Source organism: Trichoderma virens, assembly GCF_000170995.1.
Source record: "Trichoderma virens Gv29-8 chromosome Unknown TRIVIscaffold_85, whole genome shotgun sequence".
NCBI lineage: Eukaryota > Fungi > Ascomycota > Sordariomycetes > Hypocreales > Hypocreaceae > Trichoderma > Trichoderma virens.
This window is the reverse complement of record NW_014013664.1, coordinates 507,230-532,957: the sequence shown is the minus strand read 5'-3', so window position 1 is coordinate 532,957 and position 25,728 is coordinate 507,230. Positions and strand designations below refer to the sequence as shown.

Sequence of the window (25,728 nt, the reverse complement as noted above, 5' to 3'; positions counted from 1 at the left end):
AATTGTTGCCGTTATTTGAACATAAAAGTCGCCTTGTTCTGTATATGACTTCTTTTCTTTTCCTTTGATTTTTTTCTCCTTTTTTCAACCAAAATTTATTTTTCGTTATGATACTCCCATCATAGGCACTCACACGCACTGCGGCTGCTCCAACGGCTTATTGACGGATGAAGCACTGTCGCGACGCGAACCGCTCTGTGACCAAAATACCAACATATAGAATCCCATTACGCATCAGCAAGCCTGCAATAGTCCTTTTATAGAGTTTAGACTTGGCGAATCCTTTTTTTCGAATGCAAAAGCACAATGGCTTCCTCTCACGGATCAAGCGTCATGCTCTTAGCGAGTGCGTTCATCGCCATCTCTTATAATGTGTCTTACTCGTACTGACCTCGACTGCAGGCAAGGTGAAGTCAGGCAACGTTAGAGATCGCGAGAAAGCGGTGGATGGTATGAGAATTGTCACAAATCCCCGAATATCGTTCAGTATTAATGTTCATCTCAAGATCTGGCCCAACTTTTAAGTCCGAGGAATAGATCTGCGAATCTGTATGGTTTATTCACCTGTGTCATGGTCGCCTTTCTGCTCTAACATCATCCACAGCTCTGATCTAGGAGATAAAAGCTACCACGAAATATTCGAGGCCATATTCAACTTTGTGCTAAACCAAAAATCAGTTTACTATGACAAGAAAAAGTCACAGTCGACGGCGAATACTGCGGCGTCGCGACTGTCCAAATGTGCGGCCGCAGTCAGGATGGCAGCAAGCCGTGGCGCCACCAAGATAGGGCGGAAGACGTTGCTTGCCGTCATAGATCACATCACCCAAGTCTTGCCTGGCCCTGACGAAGATTTTGTACGGCCGCTACTGCAAGATTATGTCAAAGCCCTGACAGAAATTGTGTCTCGGCAGGCTAATGTTGAGCTCCTGGCGAGAAAAAAGGCAGAGCCATGGCAGGCTTGCGTCGACTTATTTCTGGACATTGCTGACCATATTCTTCCAAGCGAAGCCAACACGGCTTCGTTGCCTCACACTGCGAGACCTTCTCCTGCGCCGACTGCCTCTTCTTCTCGATCTCTGCCAAGGTCAAACTCAGCTCTGCAAGCCCAGCGTCACACTGGACAGGGAGAAGGTGGCCCATTAAAAGATGCTCTTGAAGGGCTATATCACTTAGTCTCAGCGGCCAATGCTCCGATCCTTCGGGGAGCACAAGACATTACCAACCTGGCCCTGAGAGTCTTAAATAGCAAACATCTCAGCCCAGGCTCCACGCAGACACTGTGTTTTTCAATCGTCAACACAGTCTTTCGAGCCACTGAAGCAGACTGCCTAGACGACGCAATTGCCTTGGCGAAAGACCTTTTACCTCATATGAGCTACTGGTGGCGCGCAGAAAAAGTCTCTCAGGATGAATTGATCAAGGCTCTGAGGAATGAGATATCAAGGAGCATATTCCTCATGCATCTACATCTGGAACATCTTGCAGTCAATCTGTGGGATTCAGATGTACGTAACGAATTGGAACACTTGATTGAGCCTCTATGGCAGGAGTATGCCAAACGAAGCGAGGCATTTCGTCTCCAACTTGCTGATTTGACCTTCACGCCGTCACCCTCACAAGGTCACGTCATGCAACTTGGTCTATTTGGGCTCCGTCCTCACAATATCGAAGGAGAAAGCCATTGGGCAATAGTTCAGAATCTTGCCTTCTTAGAGGCAATATTGCTACGTCCTAAAAAGGATATTGGGGACAAGGATGCTGAAAATAGAGAGCAACCTAGGAAGAAGCGACGGATCCAACAGGATCCAAATCCTCTCAGAATCAAGCTCAAATCGAATCATGCCGGAGTTGTTCGAACTGCCTTGCAGTTAGTGCCATTCATGCTTGCAACCAATACTTTGAGTCACAGTGAGATCGACGAGCTTCTCGTGGATCTTGTTGGCTTTGCTGGAGACAAAAATGCCATCACGGCGTCTTGGGCCCTAATTGCTTGCGCCAGGTGAGACGTCAAAACGTTTCTGTGCCTGTCCACTGCTAACCTTCTACAGCTGCGCTCTATGGTCCAAAGAGTGTCGGCTTCAACAGGACATATGGAGACAAATATGGCATTTGGCTGCCCGCTCAGTCAGCCTTCCGGCAACGAGCCGTGCCGCTTGTTTTTTACTGCACAGCATAATCGAAACCGATATTTTGCCATACCATAATCTGTCGGACGATATAAACAGCATTATTACAACAGCAGATATCAACGGACCTGGCATATTGTGTGACACGTCTCTTGCATTAATGTCACATTTATTCCATGTTCGCAATTCGAGGCTACCTAGTGCCAGCCATAGCACCTCAAGCCACATCATAAGATGGGTTTTCTTACGATGGAATCCGAGTATGTTTCAAAGTCGAAAAGCTATCTTGATATCTGCTAATCCTGGTATTTTTAATAGGTGAGCTAGCATATTCTTCATTCCAATCTGCACATGTACGCCCTGTTGATCTCGTCAACATTTTGCATCTATGCTGCGGGGCCCAACCCATTTCTTCAACCCGTCAAGATGTTGCCTCTGGTGGTTCGTTGGGTGAGACATGGATATCCCAGAGAGAGATTGGAGATTTCAACGAGTATCTTCTCTTATTGGGACATGAGACTTGCGACACCATTTCTAGCGAGTGTTGTTACTTATCAGCTAAAGAGGCTCTCCCCCTCGTAGCAGACGCCAACAACTTTTTTGCTCTGAAAAAGCTTGTTTTAGAACTCCTCTATCCTAAAATCGAAGAGCTGAAAGAGTTGTGTGCTTCATGGACGAAGAAAGCCAGTGACGGTGGAACCCAAATTTCATTTGATCGCTTTCAAAGCCTTATGTCTGCATGCATAATGGGAACATTGCTGATGCCTCATTTGAGCGATCTTAACTCGACTCAGTCTTCATCCATAGAGGCGCTTCTATTGGAGCTTGCCGAGAGCGGTATTTCAGCTGCACTATGTTCCGTTGAACCTACAGCATTCGTCGAGTTGACTTTGAAAGAGCTAAGGGCGTGCATACCCGAAATCAGCACAACAAACCTGAGTCAACTGTGTGCGGAGCGTCCTGGCATTCTCAATCTTCTTTCCAAGATGTCCGAAATCATAGAGCAGCGACAAGCAAGTCAGCGCTCAGGAGATCATCCTGATATTATGGATTTAGATGACGATTTTGGCTCGTACAACAGCCAAGTTGTGACAGCGTCCAACGCTTATTCCACCCCAAGGCAGAATATACAATTGTGCCTCAATCCTCAAGCATTCTACATCGACACAAGGCTGAGGCTAACACTTCTAAAACTTATCCACCAGGATAAAAGCCAGCTAGGCCTATTAACGGCTTCATACGTCAATGATCTCTTGGCGCTGTCTGATGACGAGCTCCTCTCATGCCAGCGTCTCTTAATAGAGATTGTTAGATCAGATCTTGTTGTGGATGGAGAAGCAGCTTTGGCCATTGTTGAAAGACTTGGCAAGATCGTTGGGAACCCGGAATATCAGTCATGCGAAGTTGCTCAAACCACTTGCATTGAGGTGATTGACGGTCTGAGCAACACCTGGCTTCAAGATAACCAGAATCTGGCGGATATGGTTGGCGATCTATATGATCATTTTGTCAAAGTCTGCTTCCCTTCCAACATTCTTTCTCCAAAGACTCAAATGTCACTTGCCCGCTTATTATTCACTCTGTTGAGGATCAATCCCGAATACGGAAGAAGCCTGGGGCTTGATTCATGTCGAACCTCGTTGCTTCTCATACTAAAGAAGGGTCCAATGAAGGTCAAATGCTTCATTGCAGAGAGGGTTGCCGATATATTTGAGCTCTATATTTTAATGCTACACGACGAGGTTTTCGTGGATGTCTTGGACAACCTCCCAACGGACCCCGATAATAGCGCAGGCATCGCCTTCCGCTTACTGGTTCTATCCAAGATCGCTTGCAGCTGGCCTACTCTTCTCAGGAGATGTACCTATCATATTTTTGAGACTCCAGGCAAAATATCTCAGTCGGCCGATTACGCAAAACGATGTTTAGCGGATATATCTATTGTCTTAAATCTGAAGTCTCCAACGGAACTCTTCCGGCTGTTTTCTCGCCAGCTTCTATACACTTGGCTGGAAGTCAACACAGTAGAGAGTATTCCATATTCCATCTTTGGATATACCAGCCTTGGGGATTTGCTGAAGTCTGCACAAGCTGAAGCCATTGGTCTAGCAATAATGCGAGGACAGGAGAATACAAGTGCCGACATAGCTCGACTGGTTGGCATATCAGAGCCTCAGCTAATCCAGCAGAATTTTGCAACCGCACTGTCATATGGCTTACTATATGCAACCACATTTGGAAGCCAAGAAAAAGCAAAGGGGGAAGATCGCATCAAGCAAAAGCTAGGCTCCAAGTCATATATCGAGTCGGTATATATTCATTTCATTGACATAGTTGCCCTTTTGTTCGATCTCATTGATCAAGAAGACCCTGTGGAAAAGGTCTTCTTGAAACAGACGCACCTCAAATATGCGGGCGAGAATTTGGAAGCAATCAAGGCTATTGCGCATTCGCCAGCTAATCTTCCACCGAATCAGCAGCCAATGTTCAGAGCAAAATCTGTGTTCAATGAACTTATACGTCTTTGTCAGGGCACCGAGTTCCAATTTCACGACCTTTGGACGCCAGCAGTAGTAGTTGCTATTGCTCGAAAGCTGTTCAACACGGTGCATCCAGCGCTCGGATCTCTTCACGCGTGCTCTGTCCTTCGCAAGGTGAGGATACTAGTATGCTTGGCCGGGCCCGTCGCTTTAGAATCATACTGTTTGGAGATGCTATTGAGTTCTATTCGAGGCTTCATTGTGGATTCTGAATGCGCAGACGATGCGCTCGGAATTAGTCAATATTTGCTTTCTCGGGGGAAATCATACCTGACTCAAGTACCATCATTTCTTGCTGGCTACGCTCTGTCGGCCTTGGCTTCTTTGAGGGTTTTCCTTGAGTCTAGCCAGTCTAGCACTACTCAAGAGAGCCAGTTCAAGGCTACCATGAGTAAAGCACAGAAGTTTCATGAGTGGTTCAGTCAGTATCTAGCAGATTATACCTCACCAAGATTTGAGAGCCAGTCGCAGAATGATTTGTTCAAATCCATTACTCTATCGGCAGCTCATATACGGTCTTCCGGGAATGCGGAGAAGAATACCTCGGAGAGCAAGCTTCTCTTGGATATCTTAAATGATGAGATAGCAGAGAGCCAGTTACTTAACGAATCTTCACGACAACTTGCTCTTGGCCTTCTCTGTGGCGATTTTACGATTCCAACACATAGCAGAAATGATGTTGTGGAAAGCGACCAAAATGCCATTGCTCATGCTTCGGCGGTATGGAAAAGCTGCGGAGCCCAAAATCTCAGTGAAAATTACCTATCCTGGGCAGGTCGAGTCGTCGGTCGTTCGTTTCTAGCCTCTGGAACCATTCCTGAGGATATTTTACGAGAATCACAGCTTGATCAATATGAAAAGATAGCGCCAGGGCCCCATGGTTCTGAAATGGGACTCCTCCATCTTCTCCAAGACCTTACGATGGATCCCAATTCCGTCACAGCCGGCTTAGCTGAAGCCACTTTGCGGACTGCAATATCGCAAGCAGTTGTCGAAGACGATGGACCCCTAGTCACGGCAGGCCAGCGAAGTCTGTCTGAGTCACTCTTCATTGCATCTCAATGGGGATCATATCGCACTCCGCCCTCAGAAACTGCGCCTACTGGACTACCAGATGATGATCAGTTTTCGTGGACTGAAGATGTTACCTCGCAGAACTGGCTACGACGATTGAGCGCATTCCTTTCCCAATCAGTGCCCAGCTCAATCCTTCTCTCCGTACTTTCACCAGTGCTGCTGAAAGTCAAGGGTTTCGCTGAAAAGGCCTTTCCTTTCATCGTCCACCTGGTGCTCTACTTCCAATTGGAGCAGCAACAAGCTACTAAGAAGTCACTATCCGGTGCCATGAAGGAATGGCTAGGATCAGCAGAGCCTACGGCGAGAGGTAATATCAAGCTCCTGATTAACACGATTCTTTATCTTAGAACCCAAGAATACCCCAAAGAGGCATCCATAGCAGACCGGCTGCATTGGCTAGATATTGACTACGCTATGGCTGCATCATCCGCAACCCGGTGTGGTATGCACAAGACAGCACTCCTCTTCGCTGAAATAGCCGCTTCTGAAACAGCCCGCGCGTCTCGAAGGTCCTCCGTAGCCAAAGAAGCAGATATCAACGAAACCTTGTTGGCAATTTTCGAGAATATTGATGATCCGGATGCGTACTACGGCTTACCTGAAGAGGCAAGCTTGTCGAATGTCTTGTCCCGCCTAGAATATGAACAAGAAGGGACAAAGAATCTAGCCTTCCGAGGCGCTCAGTATGATAGCCATATTCGCCTGCGGCAAAATACTTCAGAGTCGGACGCCCATGCCCTCGTGAAGGCACTAGGGACTCTTGGATTTGCCGGGCTATCTCATTCTCTCATGCAAACGCAACAAAATCTTGGCTCAACTCCATCTTCTATAGAAAGCACCTTTCATACCGCCAGAAGACTCGAAATATGGAACCTTCCTGTGCCAGCTACGAGCGACCATCATGCTGTTGTAACATATAAAGCATATCAGACTATGCATCAGGCTACGAACCTCTCAGCTATCCGGGCATCTATATATGATGGTTTTGCTCGAACGATGAAGAACCTAGTCAGCAACAACCGCAATGCAACAGCACTGAGAAGCCGATTGGGAGCTTTGGCGGCGCTATCCGAGCTTGACGAGATTTTGAACATTGCAGATGTGACAGAACTGGAAGGCCTGATGAGCAGATTCCAGGAACGCAGTCAGTGGATGAGAAGTGGCATGTAAGTAAAAATTGTTCAAAGTCAGATTGATCTGCAGCTACTAAGACACATACAGATACGATGATGTCAGCCAAATCCTGTCTTGTCGAGGAACGACCATGAGTATGTTTACGCAACATGCATCAATTCTTGGAAATGCCACACTTTCTGTGGCAGGCATTCGGCAGATGGAAATCAAGTCAATGCTTTTGGCGTCTGGTATCTATCGTTATCACCAAGCTACACAAGAGTCACTCAACATTTCGACGGCTCTGAGCGATCTCATTAAGCCCTGTGAAGACCTGGGCGTTCATGTCGATGTTGCTATCAAGATAGAAGTGGCAAACTCTTTATGGGATCACGGGGAAATGACCACGTCGATCAAAATGCTTCAGGGCATCGACAATATCACAGCGCTCAAGAAACAAGCGATACCTGTCAGCAGATCTGACCTTCTTTCAAAGATTGGTCATAGGATGTCCGTCGCTCGTCTAGAGAAACCCCGAGATATACAGAAGAAGTATTTGGAGCCAGCACTTAAGGAGCTTAAAGGCGGCGTCGAAGCAAAAGAAGCAGGTTTGGTGTTTCACCAATTTGCCGTCTTCTGTGACGAGCAGCTCCAAGATCCAGACAGCTTAGAGGATCTTACGCGTTTGCAAAACTTAAAGAAGGGCAAAAATGATGAGGTTGAAGAGCTCAAGTCGCTTATTTCCTCTACCAGAGACTCGCAGCTCAAAGCCAAATACTCACATGTCCTTTCAAAAGAGAAGCAGTGGCTTGACCTCGACGAGCAAGAGCTGCGCCGTGTCGAGATGACTCGCAGCGAGTTTGTTCGTCTAAGTCTTGAAAACTACCTGTTATCGCTAGCTTCTTCTGATGAACATAACAACGACGCCTTGCGATTCACGGCGCTGTGGCTCGAAAGATCAGACGATGAAGCGACTAACAAGGCAGTAACGCGGCATCTCTCAAAAGTCCCCACAGCCAAATTTGCAGGCCTCATGAGCCAGCTGACGTCGCGGCTACAGAACCAAGATTCAGCATTTCAGGAGCTGCTCTCAAATTTGGTGTACAATATTTGCGTCGATCACCCTTACCATGGCATGTATCATATCTGGTCCGGCACCAAAGCGAGAGTTCAGCAAAAGGACGAAGTAGCAGTCCTTCGTGTCAGGGCCAACGAGAAAATCGCAGCAAAGCTTGCAAACACAAAAGCCGTTGCTGATATCTGGGTGTCGATTGAGAAAACAAGCAAATGCTACCACGCCCTTGCCCTAGAGAGAGACCAAGCAAAGTACAAATCCGGTGCAAAAGTTGCGCTGAAAGATTCCACCGCGGCCAAAAATCTGATGAACTACCTTGCAAAGTTCCGTATACCTCCACCGACCATGCACATCGAGGTTAATGCCAACAAAGATTATTCCAGAGTTCCCTTGATCTCAAGGCTTGAACCAACTATGACAATCGCCTCTGGTGTGAGTGCGCCGAAGATTATCACTGCGATTGGAACCGATGGGGCGAAATATAAGCAGCTGGTGAAGGGTGGCCAGGACGACCTCCGTCAAGACGCCATCATGGAGCAAGTCTTTGCGGCAGTCTCATCCCTGCTCAAGCTTCATAGAGCTACACGACAGAGGAACTTGGGCATTCGAACGTACAAAGTGCTTCCGCTTACGGCGTCGTCTGGACTGATTGAGTTTGTCCGCGACACAATTCCACTGCATGAATTTCTGATGCCGGCACATGAGCGGTACCACCCTCGCGATCTTAAGGGCTCGCAATGCCGAAAAGAGATATTCAATGTCCAGAACAGAACGGTGGAACAGCGTATCAGCACATACAGAAAGGTCACGGAAAGATTTCAGCCCGTCATGCGCTACTTCTTCATGGAGTACTTTGTAGACCCTGATGAGTGGTTCGTAAAGCGACTAGCATACACGCGGAGCACGGCGGCTATATCAATGCTCGGACATGTGCTCGGCCTGGGCGACCGCCACGGTCACAACATTCTACTAGATACCAAGACTGGAGAGGTTGTCCATATTGATCTCGGTATCGCATTTGAGACTGGCAGAATTCTGCCCGTACCGGAGCTTGTACCCTTTCGCCTTACCAGAGATATTGTAGATGGCATGGGGATTACAAAGACAGAAGGCGTGTTCCGTCGCTGTTGTGAGGTCACTCTTGACGCGCTACGAGAAGAGCAGTATTCAATCATGACAATCTTGGATGTGTTACGATACGATCCTCTATATAGCTGGTCTGTTTCTCCGGTGCGGCTGGCTAAACTACAAAAGGCTCGACAGGATGACGACGGAGCCATTGACGACGCAGACCAGGCGGCCGTGGACACGAAGAAGGCAAAGAAGACTGGGAGTCATATGAATGAACCATCAGAAGGCGACCGAGCCTTGGAGGTTGTGAGGAAGAAGCTTTCGAAGACGCTGAGTGTGACGGCCACGGTCAATGATCTTATCAACCAGGCAACTGATGAGCGAAATCTTGCGGTGTTGTATTCTGGTACGTAATGCTGAGGGCTTTTTTTTTTTTTTTTTTTTTTTATTCTACAGGTTGTTGGGTATACTAACTTGGCTTTACAGGGTGGGCTGCATATGCATGAGAAAATAGTTATGTCTCCTGACACGAGCTAATGGCAAGGCAATAATATGACATAGAGGATGCTGAGGTTGTACAATACTCTATACGAGATATGATCTAATATAGCGAGTAATTATGGGAATTGAGATGAGCGCATTGAAGATACGATATAAATTGATCACCAGGCGGCATAACATCGATATCAAGAACGGTCATCTGTTCTCATACAATAGCTCAATAATAAGGAGCAGATCTTACAGCACAAGCCTGTTGTGTAGCACTTTGATCTCGGACAAAACGCAAGGCTGCGCTATTTGGAATGTTGCACTCCAGCCGGAATATTGTATCATTCAGCTAGCCTCATTCCATGTCACCAGACACACTTCTTCCAGTCTTGCAGAATTTTTTGTGATCAATCATTTTGATTATTACATTTGGGCGCAGCTGTGTCGCAGAAATTCGTCTTCATACCCACAACTGGATCCGATCAACTGAGTTCTCGATTCCATCGGTGGCATCATCTCGATTCGACTTCAGCTTTGATCGTACTCCTTGCTGGGCCATCTCTCACAGCTTGTAATAAAACCCCCACGACAAGTGGCTGAAATAAATTTCATGTTTATATTGTGGAGACAACCTTCTTAGCATGCTGACGAGGCTCCCGTTTCTGTGATAAACGCCTGGAGCTTTCCTCTTTGCGTTTGGTGATATTTTCATGCCCTTACCTTGGGAAAGTATTATAACGCATCTGGTTATCATTCTCTATGTATTTATATAAAGTGGTGTCTGGTCTTTTACAAAATGACGAGCAATACTCTTGCGTAGCAAATTGTTTACTTTATATAACGCTCAAATATCTTCAGCCTCTCCTTGAACCATTTTTTATTCATCATACTCATGACCATGGAAGGCATTGGCCCGCTTGTTGCTGCCATGAGCTGCAGCATGCCGGATGAGATAGCCATCATCTCTGATGAAGCCACCATAACCTATAAAGATCTCCATCTCATGGCACAATTGCTTGGTCGTGAGATGGTTGAATCTGGCATTGTCTATGAAGACATTGTCGGAATTCTTACTGAGCATGGCATTGAACATATCATTGCCCAACTGGCCATTATTTACGCAGGGGGGACTTGCCTTCCATTAGATGCAACTCTTTCTGAGGCAGATCTCCAAGCACGTATTACATTCGCCAAACCCCAGTACCTGGTTGTTGATAGCTTGAACAAAAACCGCCTTCAATTTCAAGGCACAATATTTGAGGCGAATATTTCCACGGACCGCATCTTTCAGTCTTCTATGGGGATTAATCCAGCACATCTCACTTTACCGAGGGATACCCCTTCTGACTTTCGATCACACATCATGTTCTCATCGGGCACTACTGGGGTGCCCAAGGCAATCCAGGTACTTGGCTGTGGCATCCTGAGAGTAGCTCAAGATGAAATCTGGGGGCGTCCGACAGCCATTGGAGAGAGGTTTGGGCATATCAATAGCTCCAGCTTTGATGCTTCACTAATTGATATATGGGTTGCTTTACTCCTTGGTGCTACTATCGATGTGGTAGACCGGCGGGAGCTCCTGAACCCTGGACCATTTGCGAGGACGTTGGCAGAAAAAGGTGTTACAACTATGGTAATTACGTCAGGTCTCTTTATTAAAATGGCCAACTTTTACCCAAGTGCATTCTCGAAAATGCACACTCTTATTATAGCCGGAGAGCTGCCCAGTATTGGCGCATGCAAAAGTGTCTTACAGGAGGGGGCGCCAAAACAACTCGTCAATGGATATGGACCAACTGAGTGCTCTATTGTTGCCTTCTGGCACATTATAACACAACAGGATATTGCTCTGGGCCGCATGCCTCTTGGAAGGCCTGTATATCAGACGGATGCCTACATCATAGACGAACAAGGGAAACTCGTCACTGGTTCGGGGTCGGGAGAGCTCTGGCTTGGCGGACCTGGCTTATCCCCTGGCTATCTCTTTGATGAGAATAAAACATCTGAGTCCTTCATTACCATGAATCGTCCTCACAATCCAAATAGATGTATTCGACTATACCGTACACGCGACAAGATCGACGTACACGAGGATTATAAGTGCTGGGCAGGGCGCAAGAACCGGGAGATCAAAATCAACGGCCACCGTGTACAATTAGACATGATTGAGATGGAGCTGATGCAAACAAACTTGATTGATAACGTCACAGTCATGAAACACTCAAGCTCCGTCTCAAATGCTAACCATCTTATAGCCTGTGTTGTCTATAAAAAAGGTCAAAGAGATTTTGATACCCTTCTCATAGAAGCAAAGAGGAGGCTTCCTAAATACATGGTTCCAGAACTCGTTGAATTTAGGCAGCTGCCACTCAACAACAATGGGAAAATCGACCACAAAAAGACATCGGATTTGTTAGAACAGGGGCTTCAAAAGCGCCATGAGTATATCCTAGCTGCCAACACACCAGATTTCCAAGGACTCAGCAAAATAGAGAAGTGTCTAAAACAACTCTGGGCTCAGATTCTCATCGCCGTTCCGATGGAGGCCATAAATAAAGCAAGCAGCTTCTTTCTGCTTGGCGGGACATCTCTTGGTGTCACGGCATTGCTGGGATATATCCAGCAGACTTTCAATGTTGCTCTTCGAACTGATCAAGTCTATGAGAATCCACTGCTCAAGGACCAGGCTTTGGTTATTGAAGAAGCTCAACATGGTCAAAGGCTGGTTGATGTCAAGCCAGTGACAGTCAGGATGGAGGAAGATGCAAAGCTGTTCAGCGACAAGATCGAATTCCTATCCAGCACAGCTCCGCAACGAAAAGATAGACGCGATGTGCTTCTTACTGGCGCTACCGGATTCATAGGGCCTTTTCTCCTACAGGAACTGTTGAACTCACCAGAAATCGGTAAAGTGCGCTGTCTCGTGCGAGCTGCTACGGACGATCAGGCTTTGAAACGGCTCTTGGATAACTTCAAACGGTATGGCCTTTCTTTTGTTGAGCCGATCAAGTCTCAGATTGAGGTGGTAGCTGGCGACTTTAGCCAACCCATGCTCAGTCTCAAGACGAGTGTCTACAACAGCTTGGTGGATCGGACGGATGTCATTTATCATCTTGGAGCACATGTCGACTATACTCAGCCGTATTCGAGCCATGTTAAGTCCAATGTCTTAGGAACCTATCACTTGCTCAAATTCGCCATTGATGGGCATCTGAAACCGTTCCACTACATCTCCAGCATATCCGCCTTTGGCCCAACTGGATTGATGGTAGAAGATGGCCTGCTTGGCGAGGACCAGTCGCTAGAGCCTTACCTCGAGCCAGCTCTACAATATGAGAATGGCTACGGGCAGAGTCAATGGGTGGCAGACGAGATGGTGTCTCGCTTGATGCGGAAAGGATTCCCTGCGGCGATTTATCGTCTGGGTTTTGTCTTATGCAGCAGCACCAATGGGATGGGAAATCCAGACGACTTCATGGGCCGGCTTCTCTCAGACTGCGCAAAGCTTCAATCTTACCCTTTACTACCCAATCAACGAAAAGAAGTCATGGCGGTAGATGACGTGGCAACAATTCTCAAGGCCATATCAACGTCGGACCAGAATCTAGGTCATGCATATCACATCACGCCAGACGTCGGGAAATCGATTGACATGAACGACCTTTTCAAGTTGACTGGGAATCTCTGTGACATTGAAATGAAAGGCATACCATATGCTGATTGGATAAAGGAACTCAAGGATGCCCAAAGCAACACGCCCCTGAGGCTATTTCCTTTACTCCCGGTACTGGAGGAGGAGGTGCTTAGCCATAAGAAGCGATGGGAGCTGTACGAAGGAATGGCGCACTTCAGTGTTGATAATACGGTGCGTGCTCTTGAACGGGCTGGTGTAGATGCGAGTATCTTGACGTCTGTTACTCCTGAAGCACTTGGGCGATATCTTGAGGATTGCCTGGAGATTGGTAAAGAGTAGGGCTCTTCCTTGTCACGATCTGCCCTGGACCCTGCCATGGCTGAGTTGAGTTGAGATTCATGTAGAGAGGAAATTCAAGAAACCGGCAAGGTTAGAAATAGGCAGCATAGGTCATCATGAGAGTTCAAATTTGTATATCAAGGTGTCGACATAAAGGCCATCCTTGTGATGATGAATGGATTGGGTATCAATGGATATGGTCATCGACGTCACTCCAGATGCGCGTCAGTGCTAAACGAGGAGCGCTACGATCGAATTTGAAGGGTTCTGTAGCGCGTTTAGAGGCTCTGTAGCGCGTTGCTAGCGCCAAAAACACTCGCCAAAGCCCCTGTAATCGAGAATTTCCTTATCGCGGGGTCCCGCCTTGCCGCCCAAACTCCTCCCTCCATCCATCATGACATAATAACCCAAGCTCCCAAACTTCGACCCAAAACCGCCAGTCCAGAGTCCCAGTGCTAAAGATTACGGCATCTGCTAGCAAAGACAAACAACCTCCCGACTAGCCCGTCTCGTCTCCCGATCATCGAGTCTCCCGTGCCACCGATCCCGGCCCGTCTCCCGATCTGTCAAGACAGAAGTGCCTCTTGCGCCGAGTTGCCTGTGCCAATCAACGTTCATGCAACCAGCGACTATTGAACCGACCTCCCCCTCACGCCGCCGTCCACGCCTATCCTCGTCGTCGTCGTCTTCACCGTCAGCAGCCAAGAGGCCCAGGTTCTCCGACAGCTCGACCATGGCCAGTGCCAAAGCGAGGGGCAAGATGCCCGAGGTCATCGACCTCACGAAGCGCCAGTCGGCCTTTCAGCCGCTTGGCGGAGCGCGGAAGCTGATCATCAAGAATCTGCGCAGCCCCATCAACCACGAAGCGCGGATTCAAGAGTACTATGCACGGACGGAGAGGGAGCTCGAGGAAGCACTCGACGCAATCTTCAGCAACCAGAGCCCGGCTATTCCGCTGGAGCGTCTCTACCGCGGTGTCGAGGACATGTGCCGCAGTGACAACGGCGACAAGGTGTATCGGACGCTTAAGGACAAAGTTGATAAGCACTTGAAGAACGTTATCCTTCCCAGGATACAGAGTGCGGCTAATGTCTCCAGCCTCGAAGTCCTGAGGAGGACTCTGGCAGAATGGAAGACGTGGAATTCCCAAACGGTATGTTTAGACCCTTCGCATTTGGCCCGTATGTCGCAACATGGAGCTCACTCGGCGTTTAGATCCTCATCAGATCGACTTTCAGCTACCTTGACCGTACATATCTGCTCCTCAAATCCCTGTCATCAATAAACGACTTGGCTATTACGCGCTTCTGCAGAATGGCTTTCCCAGCGCCAACTCTCCAACCAACAAGTCCAAGTCCGGCCATTGGAGCGGACATCGTCTTGGCAATTTGTGAGTTGATCAACTTCGATCGCCGAAATGATAGCCGGAGGGAGCCCGAACTGCTCAAGGATTCCCTCATGATGCTGTATGTGCTGGGAGTATACACAAAGCAGTTTGAACCCGTCTACCTGCAGCACTCTGAGGCGTATTTCAAAGAGTTTGGCGAGACTTGCAGCCCTCTGAGTTTGAAAGAATACATTGAGAAATGCGAGCGCCTCTTGGAGCTCGAAGATCGCCGATGCATGACATACAACTTGGACAGCACAACACAAAGGCAATCAATGACGCTAGCGCATAATATTCTTATCGACCAATATTCCGAGAAGTTGCTTCATGGGGGTAGCTTGTCCAATCTATTGACCGATCGAGACATAAAGTCCCTCAAGGGGTTGTATGACCTTCTTAGATTGTCGGGCATACAAAAGAAATTGAAGACGCCATGGGGCGACTACATCCGGGAAACCGGGGCTTCGATTGTATCTGACAAGGAACGAGGAGACGAGATGGTGCTTCGCCTCTTGGACCTGCGGCGAGCACTGGACCTGACAGTGCGCGATGCCTTCAACAAGGATGAAGATTTCCTTTGGGGAATGCGCGAGGCATTTGGCAAGTTTATGAACGACCGGAAGACTGCCGACTGCTGGTCATCGGGCACATCCAAGATAGGCGAGATGACGGCAAAACACATTGACATGCTACTTCGTGGCGGTATCAGGGCTCTCCCTAAGGAGCTTCTTTCCGATGTCAAGGATCGAGCTGCAGCAGAGAAAGCGGGACATGCTAGTAGCGCCGACGAAGACGCTGAACTCGATAGGCAGCTAGACCAGGCTCTCGAGCTGTTCCGATTCATCGAAGGCAAGGATGCCTTTGAGGCCTTTTACAAGAAAGACCTGGCTCGCCGCCTTCTCATGGGTCGTAGCGCTAGTCAAGATGCGGAACGCAACATGCTCACTAAACTGAGAGGCGAGTGCGGCTCAAACTTCACACATAATCTAGAGCAAATGTTTAAAGATCAGGAACTCGCCAAAGATGAGATGGAGGGCTACAAGGAGTGGTGCCAGGGTAGTCCCGACCGCATTGGCAAGGTGGATCTGCAGGTTATGATCCTGTCTGCTGCCGCCTGGCCAACGTACCCCGATGTCAGGCTCAATCTGCCCGAGGAGGTGGCCACACGCATCGACCAGTTTGATAAGCACTACAAGAACAAGCACACGGGCCGAGTCTTGACATGGAAGCACTCTCTCGCGCACTGTGCCATCAAGGCAACCTTTCCCAAGGGAGCAAAGGAGCTGCTCGTGTCGGCTTTCCAGGCTGCCGTACTCCTGCTCTTCAACGATGTGGCTGCAGATGGGTTCTTGGCATATGAGCAAATATCAGCCGCCACCGGCCTCCAGGGGGGTGATTTGGACCGAACACTTCAGTCATTGGCCTGTGGAAAGGCGCGTGTATTGACAAAGCATCCTAAGGGGCGCGATGTGAATCCTACGGACACGTTTACCTTTAACAAGGCTTTTACCGACCCCAAATATCGTGTCAAGATCAACCAGATCCAGCTGAAGGAGACCAAGGAAGAAAACAAGGCTACACACGAAAAGATTGCACAGGATAGGCGATTTGAAACGCAGGCAGCCATCGTGCGTATCATGAAGAGCCGTAAGACAATGGGCCACGCAGAGCTAGTGGCTGAAGTTATCAATTTGACCAAGCAGAGAGGCAGTGTCGAGCCGGCCGCCATCAAGAAGGAAATCGAGAGGTAAGCTTAAGAAACAATTAAGAGGGTGACAACCAGATAAGCTAACTTTCATAATAGTCTGATTGAGAAGGATTATCTCGAGAGAGAAGAAAACTCTTACACATATTTGGCCTAAGGGGCAGTAATTGGATGTTTTTGCTCAGATTTACTTAAATACATTGGTTTGGCATTGATAGAAGGCTTGGAGGGGGCCAGACGGTACATGAGGCGTGATAGAGTCACTTGAACAACCTCGATTTAGCAAGCAAAGGGGCTTGCAGGTACATGAATTTCACGGTCCGATGATGACCGCCTGTTTTGGCTTTGGCTACCTTTACCTACTGTCCCGATCTGCAGTGCGCACCGAAGTTGAGAGATTGGGTGCTCCATTACAAGGCGGTCTGCAATCAGGAAAGGCAGATGTGCGAGGCAGAGTACAGCTTTCTACGATTGATCTGGTGATTTCAAGGTGATGGGAAAATCCCTCACACCTCAGTGAAGCTCACAGTGCGGTATCTGATCTAGCGGTGAGGCGTAAACAAGTTGATTCTATCACAGTGCTCTATACTATTTGTCAGGACCCTTTTGGGCTGATGCTCGCAGATGGAATAGATTGGCCGATAAAGATGTGTGCGAGAGGCAACCAAAAGCAAAGCGCCTTGGCGTTTTGCTTGCCTTGCGTATCACCATCCACAGATTGCCACGTCAAAGAGGCTTGCAAGATTGCTCATCGAATTACAGCCATGCCTCCGATCGAATCGATGAGCGCGTCCTGTCATAATACGCTCCTACTGGCGCTGCGTAGATGATCCCAAGAGCCAACGTGGCACGAGAATCAGTTTAGCCGTCAAGGTCAAGTCTATGTACATGCTTGTACAGAGCATCAAGCTCTCCTGGTGTAACGTGGTGGTGGCAGTTTGGGCCTCCGCTTGAGAACGTGGTGCTACACAATGGCACGGAATACATATAGTCGCCAGCACTTGCTACTGGATAGCTTCATCGTGTTGCAAACGGTGGGATTTGACATATTGGATTGGATGGGAAGCCCTTTTAGAAACATGGACGCGTCGCCCCCACGCATGCAGGATGCAATTTAAATGGTGTGGAATGGTTTCAAAAGCCACGAGGCGTTTTGCACAGTGAGGCTTCGCAAGCGTGCAAGGCATTCGAGACTCACGGCATTTACAACGCAAACAAGCGGCATTCCGTCTCGATCGAGCGGACGGTGAGGCGGCTGGTTACCTCGCTGGAGCTGACAGATCAAAGGGGTTTCATGTGGTGCGTCGAGTCGATGGAGGGGATGATGAGGCGCGCGCTGTTGATGCAGGGATCACTGCAGATTGATTGTCTCATTGATGATGATATCTTGCAGCAGATGTGAGGCGCGCGAGTGTTACTCTTACACGTTTTCCGCTCGGACAAAAGGGCCAAAAGGGTGCTGGCAACACGTACACCAGAAACGCAAGCGTGGGGTACATGATGAGAACCTCCGAGTTTCATCTTTTGTGAGGCTGCTGCGATTCCTTCAAGGTACAGATGCGGCTAGAATCGCGAGATCGCTTGTCACATCCACGTACCTGGCCGCATCCTTATGCACAACATCCCCCGCACGGAGGATTCCGAACCAAATCCATCTCGTTCACCGAAAGCAACCAGCGACGGCATGTGAAGTGTACATGCACGATGCATACAAGTGCACCAACTCGGGACAAGTATGCATATCTAGTGTGTAGCTGGCAGCTCTCGCCTCACTCTCACTGTCTGCGGAATTGCGACATGCCACATGAATTCATGCTCGGTAGACCGATTTCGCAGGTTCATATCTAGTGTTTCGCCTCACTTTTGGATAGTTGATTCTGTCATCTCTAGCTTCGAGATTGGACGTAGACGTAGAGATAGCTCGGGGTATATATATCGGGACATACCTTCAATATCTATCTGCATCGTCTAGCCTCCCCTCTCTTTCATTATCAAGCCATCATCAAATTCTATAAATCAAGTCATTTTTGAGAACTCGTTTAAGTATGACCTCGGGCTTGCCTGCAGGGGTTATCCAGCTCAGCAGCAATCAACGAGCTGGACAGTCTCGCCGCCCTGAATCACATCAACCCTCCCACCAACCACCAGTCCATCAAACAGGAGAGCGAGACTTTGGACGAATGCCTCCTCCAAGCCAGTCCATGATGCCTCCTCATCCTTCATCACACTACAGCCCACCACACAATGCTCGCACCATGCATCAGCCAATTCCTGAGCCTCGGTCGCGGCGAAACATCGACGTGTTTGACATCCGCGACGAGAACATGACCGAGGCAGAAGCCCGCAAGCGCCTCTCCTCTCTCATTGTCGTTCGTATGGAGAAATCGACCGACCCATACGACATCGACGACGAAGGTAACCCTGTGCCTCCAACTTGGGAGAAGGCAACGCACACGGTGCAGAGAGACATCTCCCAAGAAGAGGCAAGACGCAAAGTCCGTCAGCTAGACAAGGAAACCGGCTCTGTGACGGACAAAAAGAATGAGCTTTCGTCAGCGATCCAGAGGCAGTTGGACCATGCGTGGAATAACTTGGAGGACATGGAATCAGATCCCCGATTTATTTACACGCTTGCTCAGCTGGACTGGAAGCTCAAGAGAATCGAGAGTTCTAGGGGACATGATAGGAAGCATGACAGAAGAAGCAAGGATAAGAAGAGGAGCAAAGAGAGACATAGGTCCAAAAGATCGCCGTCAAGATCCAAGCCAAAGAAAGAACGAGTATCAGTGACGGCGTATTTCAGGAGAGCACCAGCTCGCAATGAAAACTGTGTGAGGATGCTGAAGGCCCAGCAGACGGAGAGACGAGAACATGGAAGCAGGAGCCTGCCTCTCAATGAGCATCTGCCTATGGCGATCCCTGATCAGCCTCCTCTACAACGGCCTGCTCAGTATAATCCCGCCCATTCTCTGCCACAGTTTCAGACTCGCCAGCTTGCGTTTGAGCCTCAAGTTCAATGTCGCTTCCCATTGAACCAGCCTCCAAACATCATGGCCACTTATCCGAACGGATCTTCTCCTACATCTCAGCCACCACTATCATCACTACCAGCCCGCATTCCCCCTCCGTCTCTTCCAGCGAATCCGCAGAGCAACATCTCTCAAGCCATCGAAGCACAGAATCGCAGGATTCAATCAAACGCACCTAGAATGGAGCGCCAAGCTACAGCAGAGTCGCATAAATCCCGAAGCTCCGTCACTTCATTCAGCTCTCTCTCTGGCGAAGACTCCGATACCAACATGACGCCAAACTCATCTGTCGACCACACTCACCCTCATCACGAAGGGCGAAGAGGCCGAAGCAGGTATCGCGAACATCATAATGGAGGCGAATCAGCTGCGCTGGAAGTAGCCCGCCGTCAGAGACCGCATAATCCAGCCGACAGATTTATCGGCATTCCTCCTCCAGCGCCTGATCCTATCAAAGCAGTGCCAGAAGCAGATATGTTGAGGCACATAGAGCAAAGGGGATACCGCGAAGGGGTCATGGACGCACCTGTAATGGCAAGATCCACGACTATAGGAAACATGAGCTCAGCACGCCAGCCTCAAATCATACAGGATCCGCCAGCGAGCCAGAGATCTCCCACTTATCACACATCTCGATATTCTTTAGGTGGTCAAGACATGGATCGATTGGGGGATAGACTCAGCCGCACATCACTAGCAGATGATCCCCGGAATCGCCCAGAGCTGGCACGCGACCCAGCAATCCACTACGAGTACAGAGAACCACCAAGGCGATACCGCGATGATTCCGATGATGAGATTATGGTGCCTGGGTCGAGCCGCGGTCCATGGAGAAGGCAAGATGCTCAGCGATATATGGCTGAGAGAAAGCGTACAGATCAAGATGCGTGGGATCTGGGTGGCAGCAGCCCTGTGCGGAATGGAGAGAGTCAGCGGAGGTCGACGACTCATGCAAGATATGAGAGATGATGTACTTTCTTGCTGTTTGACATTTTGCTTTTGTCTTGGCTTCGTTTCAGAGTGAATAGTTCATTGCTTGGGTCGCTTGATACTAGTTCTTTGGCAGCTAAATTGTCATCGAGGTGGAAACTGGTCGCATCTGCAAATTGTATAGTTAAATAAAAAAAAATTATACCAAGATATTTCTAGCTCTTTGGGGGGGGGAGACAATCATCCCTTGCAAGTATATGATAGCTTGAATTTGTTTTAGAGACGGAGAGGTTATTGCTACGTACTTTTCCCTCCAGTAGTAATTTCTACCGACTTACTGTTATTAGCAATGGTATTAAAACCGGTTTCTGATTCTTCCAGGCACGGCCACTTCTTTTTTATTATACATACATATATATACATTCGAGTATCAAATCTTCCAACTTACTGTGATATTGGGATGCAAGCGACTCCTTACACTATATTTGTTGTCCAGAAGCGACACTACAGGTTAAGTCAGGTACATGTATGACGCAAATGTTCTATCGGCAGAGCTTGTATGTTAGCCAGGCACCGTCTAAGCCCCCTGGCCTTTGCAAGCGTATGTGACACAACCTGGTTAGATACCTCGTAGCTTATTGACAAAATTAATGAAGTATAGAAAATTGCTATCTATCGTTCTGCATCTCTGTGTACTTGTTAAAGTAATATGTAGATGCTAAAGAGCATGCAGCAGTATCTGTAAAGTGGTAGAAAAATCGGATGACTAAGCATACCATGTACAAACAAAATAAAGCGAAGCTTGCATGGATACGCGAGCAGTTCAGCGCGTTGATTGATTGCACGGGCTAGAGACGCGCCTCCAATCAATATGTACTAGCCGGCATCTCGATCTGACAAGCTACCCTATCCAGGCAGAAACTGATTGATGGTATTGGCTCGGCACTGCTATTCCTCCAGGCCCTGCCTTTCCCCAGGCGCCTGTATATGATCTTCAACCTCGCGGTTCGACCCTCGCCGACCTCGCGGAGCCTTCGAAGAGCAGCGCAGCTCGCCCATGTTCACTCGACTCGCCCGTCTCTCGACTCCATGTTTGCAAAGGCTAACAAGGCTTTCAAGGCCAACGAGCCCCCCGGTCGCACTGCCCTGTCCAAGCAGCTGTTCCCGTCCAGCAGCCCGGCGGCTCCCGTGACCGACATTCGAGACCAGTTGAAGAAGTCCGTTGCCAACGCCAGCAGCGCCTCTGCTTCTGCTTCTGCTTCCGCTTCCGCTTCCGCTTCTGCTTCGTCGGCGAGGACGGCTCCGTTTTCGAAACCTCTGCAAGACCGATCATCGGGCCTCGTGCAGCAGCAACGGCCTACGACAAACCCAAGCAGTGCTGCCACGGGAGCGTTGGCGACTCTCTACAGCAATTCGGACCCGTTCAAGCACGACATGGATGTTGTTGACCTTACTGGTCCCGACACAAACACAAAGTTCCAAGAAGTTTATTTTGAAGAAGATGATTTCAGCGACGATGCGGACCTCGATCTCGATTACAAGGCCCCCTCTTCGCTTCCCGTTCTCCCCGACCCAAAACCAAAGCCGATAGAAGAAGATATTCTCCCTCCCTCTTCCGCTGCACCCCCGCCGGCGACTCAAGTAATCGACTGGTCTTCTTCTCCCACGTCACATTACTTCCCCCCTCAACCCCAAAGGGCAGCGGCTTCCCTGAAGCGTGATTCGTCCGGAGAGAGTGAGCTGTCGGGGTTGCCCGCACAAAAGAAAAAGCGAGTGTTGCCATCGAGTTTCCGCTTAGAACCCGTACAGAGGCAAAGCCAAGATGCTCCTGCTGCTGCGATCGCCCCACCCACACGGCCAGCGCGCATGTGGGAGGCTTCCGTCAATACCATTAACGAGCAGAAGAAACAGTTCAAAAATCAACAGACAACCCGGTCAGAATCCCGTGGTGTGGACGAACAGACGCCCGAGTTTGGAAAATCCCACGATGCCTCCAAGGGCGATGCCATCCATCTGAGTAAGGAGCAGGAGCATGTGCTTGACCTAGTGGTGAACCAGGGGAAAAGTGTGTTTTTCACGGGACCAGCAGGAACGGGAAAATCCGTCTTGATGAGAGCCATCATCAACCAGCTGAGAACTAAATATGCCCGGGATCGCGAGCGGGTGGCTGTGACGGCCTCGACTGGCCTTGCAGCTTGTAACATTGGAGGAATTACGCTTCACAGCTTCTCGGGTAGGCCATATGTTGACCTTGCCGCAGGCCCAATGCTCGTCGGTTGATGGTTATTCAGAGACGCAACGTAACTAATCTTTTGAGGATAGGTATTGGCCTTGGAAAAGAAGATGCACCTACTCTTGTGCGCAAAATTAGAAGGAACCCTAAAGCCAAAAACAGATGGCTTCGTACCAAATGCCTCATCATTGATGAGGTATCCATGGTGGATGGAGATTTGTTTGACAAGTTGTCACAGATCGGAAGAACCATCCGCAACAACGGCCGGCCTTGGGGCGGCATCCAGCTCATCATCACAGGCGATTTCTTCCAGCTCCCGCCTGTACCTGATGGAGACAAGAAGCGTGAAGTCAAGTTTGCCTTTGATGCTGCTACTTGGAGCACATCAATAGACCACACCATTGGTCTCACACAGGTTTTTCGTCAGCGTGATCCCAAATTCGCCGCCATGCTGAACGAGATGCGACTGGGACAAATCAGCCAAGACACAGTGGACACTTTCAAAAAGCTTTCACGGCCACTTGAGTTCAACGATGGCGTGGAGTCGGCCGAGCTCTTCCCTACACGAGCACAGGTTGATGGGTCCAATGAGAGACGGCTGAGAGACTTGCCCGGAAAAGCAAATCGATATGATGCGATAGACACGGGAGATGTCAACATCCGAGACAAGTTACTAGCAAACATGATGGCGCCAAAGTCCATCGAACTCAAGATGAATTCCCAAGTCATGCTCATCAAGAACTTGGATGGGTCCTTGGTGAATGGATCACTTGGTACAGTGATTGCCTTCTCTGACGAGAGGGCATTCGACATGACCAACATGGAAGACTACGACTCGGCTATGGATGACGCCATGGCGAAGGCGCGCAGGAAATTGAAGGCCTTCAGCCGCGAGCCGGAACCGGACGGGTCGGGCATGAAATTTCCTGTCGTTCGCTTCATTTCAACAGATGGCGTCGCGCGAGTAATCCTCTGCCAGCCAGAGGAGTGGAAGGTGGAGCTTCCCAACGGAGAGGTTCAAGCCAAGAGAGTCCAGCTCCCCTTGATCCTCGCGTGGGCCTTGTCCATCCACAAGGCCCAGGGCCAGACCCTTGAGAGAGTAACCGTCAATCTGGGACGGGTGTTTGAAAAGGGGCAAGCTTATGTCGCACTCAGCCGTGCCACAAGCCAGGAGGGGCTGAGAGTCTTGGGCTTTGACAAGACCAAGGTCATGGCCCATCCCCGCGTCATTAATTTCTACAGGCAGCTGTACAGCGCCGAGGAAGCAGCGGCGAAAAGGCCACAGTCGATTGCGGATTTGGTCGCAAATCGAAAAGGTGTTGCAAATACTGCGGTTCGAGAGGTTATTGACCTGGACTCGGAAGAAGAGCGTGCAATGGCATATTAGCGGCCCCCCCTTGGTTTCTCATGTCGAGGTTGTAGATCAGTGTCATCTATGAAAGTATTTGTATTACCACCACATCATTTTTATTATATGATTCCCCTCATGAATATCTAGATACGGGAGTGAGGGACAGCTGCAATGCGGCGTCACCACCAGACCTAGGCTATGCAATGCAGAACTCTGTTTTTGGGCGGGGGTTCCTGACCACCTTGATGAAAAATAAAGGTTCGGCTTGATATGAAATTGCAACACCCAAACCCAAGCCTCAAGCCTATTCATCCCGAGAGATGCTGTCAGGTGCAGCAAAGTCTGAGACATGCCTTACATGTGCTGGGGTCGTTGGGCGCGGGTGTACTCGTATGGATACTCGTACTTGAGGGACATTGTTAGAGACCCAACACATCCACCTGACCCGTAAAAAGTGTTGAGAGACAGGGGGAATGTGAATCACTTAGTCGTCGCTGTCGACGGAGTATTACACTGGAGTAATAAGGGACCTCGCAAGGGCATCCCGCATAGGCCCCACGAGTTGATGGGATGACATGGCCGGGGAAAGGATGCAGTGAATCGACACAGTACACGTAAAAGAAAGCCTGGCCATGCTCTGCTGTGCTTACTCTGTTTCTGTGTTCACGATCGCGTATTCACTATAAACAGTGATCAATTATGACCCATCTTTGAATAAATCAGCAACGCAGCGAAACAAGGCTCTTCTGCAGAGAAAGAGAAGCCAGAGCTGTCCGGGGATACTCGGGAGTGTGAGTAGTACTAGGTTAGGTTGTATTATGTAGGGTGTGGTAGCATCGATCAACTTAGTAAGAGAGCTTACGGGCGATATGATGGCATCTGGAACAGTCATTGGAACTCTCAGGTGTGACAGCCGCTACTAGAGGGCGTGCCTGCAGGTGCTCGGACCAGGTTAGTGGCTGGCTGGGTAAGATCCAGGCGCTGACTTGACGGCCACAGCACGATTCCCCGTAGGCGCTGCAGGGGGCTTCCGACAGGCTGCTACAGCGCCTTTGGCCATATCAAGACGCGCAAGGGCTCTTCTCGATGCTCGGCAACCCGTTTGAGCCTAGCGCAGCCACATCCCAAACCGCTTTCTTTCCGCCGCCAAAGCAAAGTTGCCAGCCAGCATCCATATCGTCCACCAAAATTTATTCGTCTTCATCCTCTCTTCGCACGCACTCTCCCACGTCTCTCTACCCAGCCGGCGGAGGAGAGGCAGCACACTACAGTACGGCCCTTGCGTTCTCCCCTTGCCGCTGTTGAAATTGTCTCGACGACCACGGCGACTGCGCTCGCTCTTCCCGACTCGCCTCCGACTGCGCGCGTGTCCCAAATTCCTCCTGACGTCGAAGCACTTGTTCGGAGGCTGCCCTCCGCCTACGCCGCTCTTCGTGACAAAATAGTGCCGATCGAGCGCTCACCGCTCCTCCTTTGTCCGAATTTCCTTCTGGTCGATTACTGCAGGCCCGGAACAATCTCCATTGGGGCCGTCACTCTGCGACCATCCGACGTTACTTCCCAAAGGGAGCCTTTGTCGTGAGGCTCGCCAGGGCAGTGCTTTGGGCCTAGATGACGACGTAAAGG

The 25,728-nt window shown here is 49.3% G+C and overlaps 6 protein-coding genes across 6 annotated transcripts; all 6 read left to right on the top strand.

The window, feature by feature from the left end:
* Positions 1 to 551: 551 nt before the first annotated feature.
* Positions 552 to 9,419, top strand: TRIVIDRAFT_157717 (uncharacterized protein; the record flags this gene model as incomplete). The annotated part of the gene is made up of 6 exons (XM_014097540.1): positions 552 to 2,002; positions 2,229 to 2,389; positions 2,448 to 5,863; positions 5,933 to 5,947; positions 5,981 to 6,912; positions 6,968 to 9,419. The coding sequence occupies 6 exons, from the start codon at positions 552 to 554 to the stop codon at positions 9,417 to 9,419; spliced, it is 8,427 nt and encodes a 2,808-aa protein (XP_013953015.1).
* Positions 9,420 to 10,386: 967 nt separating this feature from the next.
* TRIVIDRAFT_204225 (non-ribosomal peptide synthetase) lies at positions 10,387 to 13,467 on the top strand (the record flags this gene model as incomplete). The annotated part of the gene is made up of 1 exon (XM_014097539.1): positions 10,387 to 13,467. One exon carries the CDS (start codon positions 10,387 to 10,389, stop codon positions 13,465 to 13,467), a length of 3,081 nt encoding a protein of 1,026 aa, XP_013953014.1.
* A 733-nt stretch (positions 13,468 to 14,200) lies between these two features.
* TRIVIDRAFT_43883 (uncharacterized protein) lies at positions 14,201 to 16,716 on the top strand (the record flags this gene model as incomplete). The annotated part of the gene is made up of 3 exons (XM_014097538.1): positions 14,201 to 14,620; positions 14,683 to 16,601; positions 16,659 to 16,716. The coding sequence occupies 3 exons, from the start codon at positions 14,201 to 14,203 to the stop codon at positions 16,714 to 16,716; spliced, it is 2,397 nt and encodes a 798-aa protein (XP_013953013.1).
* Positions 16,717 to 18,604: 1,888 nt separating this feature from the next.
* Positions 18,605 to 20,557, top strand: TRIVIDRAFT_66843 (uncharacterized protein; the record flags this gene model as incomplete). The annotated part of the gene is made up of 1 exon (XM_014097537.1): positions 18,605 to 20,557. One exon carries the CDS (start codon positions 18,605 to 18,607, stop codon positions 20,555 to 20,557), a length of 1,953 nt encoding a protein of 650 aa, XP_013953012.1.
* Positions 20,558 to 21,055: 498 nt separating this feature from the next.
* TRIVIDRAFT_66842 (uncharacterized protein) lies at positions 21,056 to 22,798 on the top strand (the record flags this gene model as incomplete). The annotated part of the gene is made up of 2 exons (XM_014097536.1): positions 21,056 to 21,075; positions 21,433 to 22,798. The coding sequence occupies 2 exons, from the start codon at positions 21,056 to 21,058 to the stop codon at positions 22,796 to 22,798; spliced, it is 1,386 nt and encodes a 461-aa protein (XP_013953011.1).
* Positions 22,799 to 23,733: 935 nt separating this feature from the next.
* TRIVIDRAFT_139557 (uncharacterized protein) lies at positions 23,734 to 23,988 on the top strand (the record flags this gene model as incomplete). Its single annotated transcript, XM_014097535.1, has 1 exon — positions 23,734 to 23,988. A coding segment is annotated over one exon (255 nt), but the record flags the coding sequence as incomplete, so codon positions are not given.
* Positions 23,989 to 25,728: the final 1,740 nt, after the last annotated feature.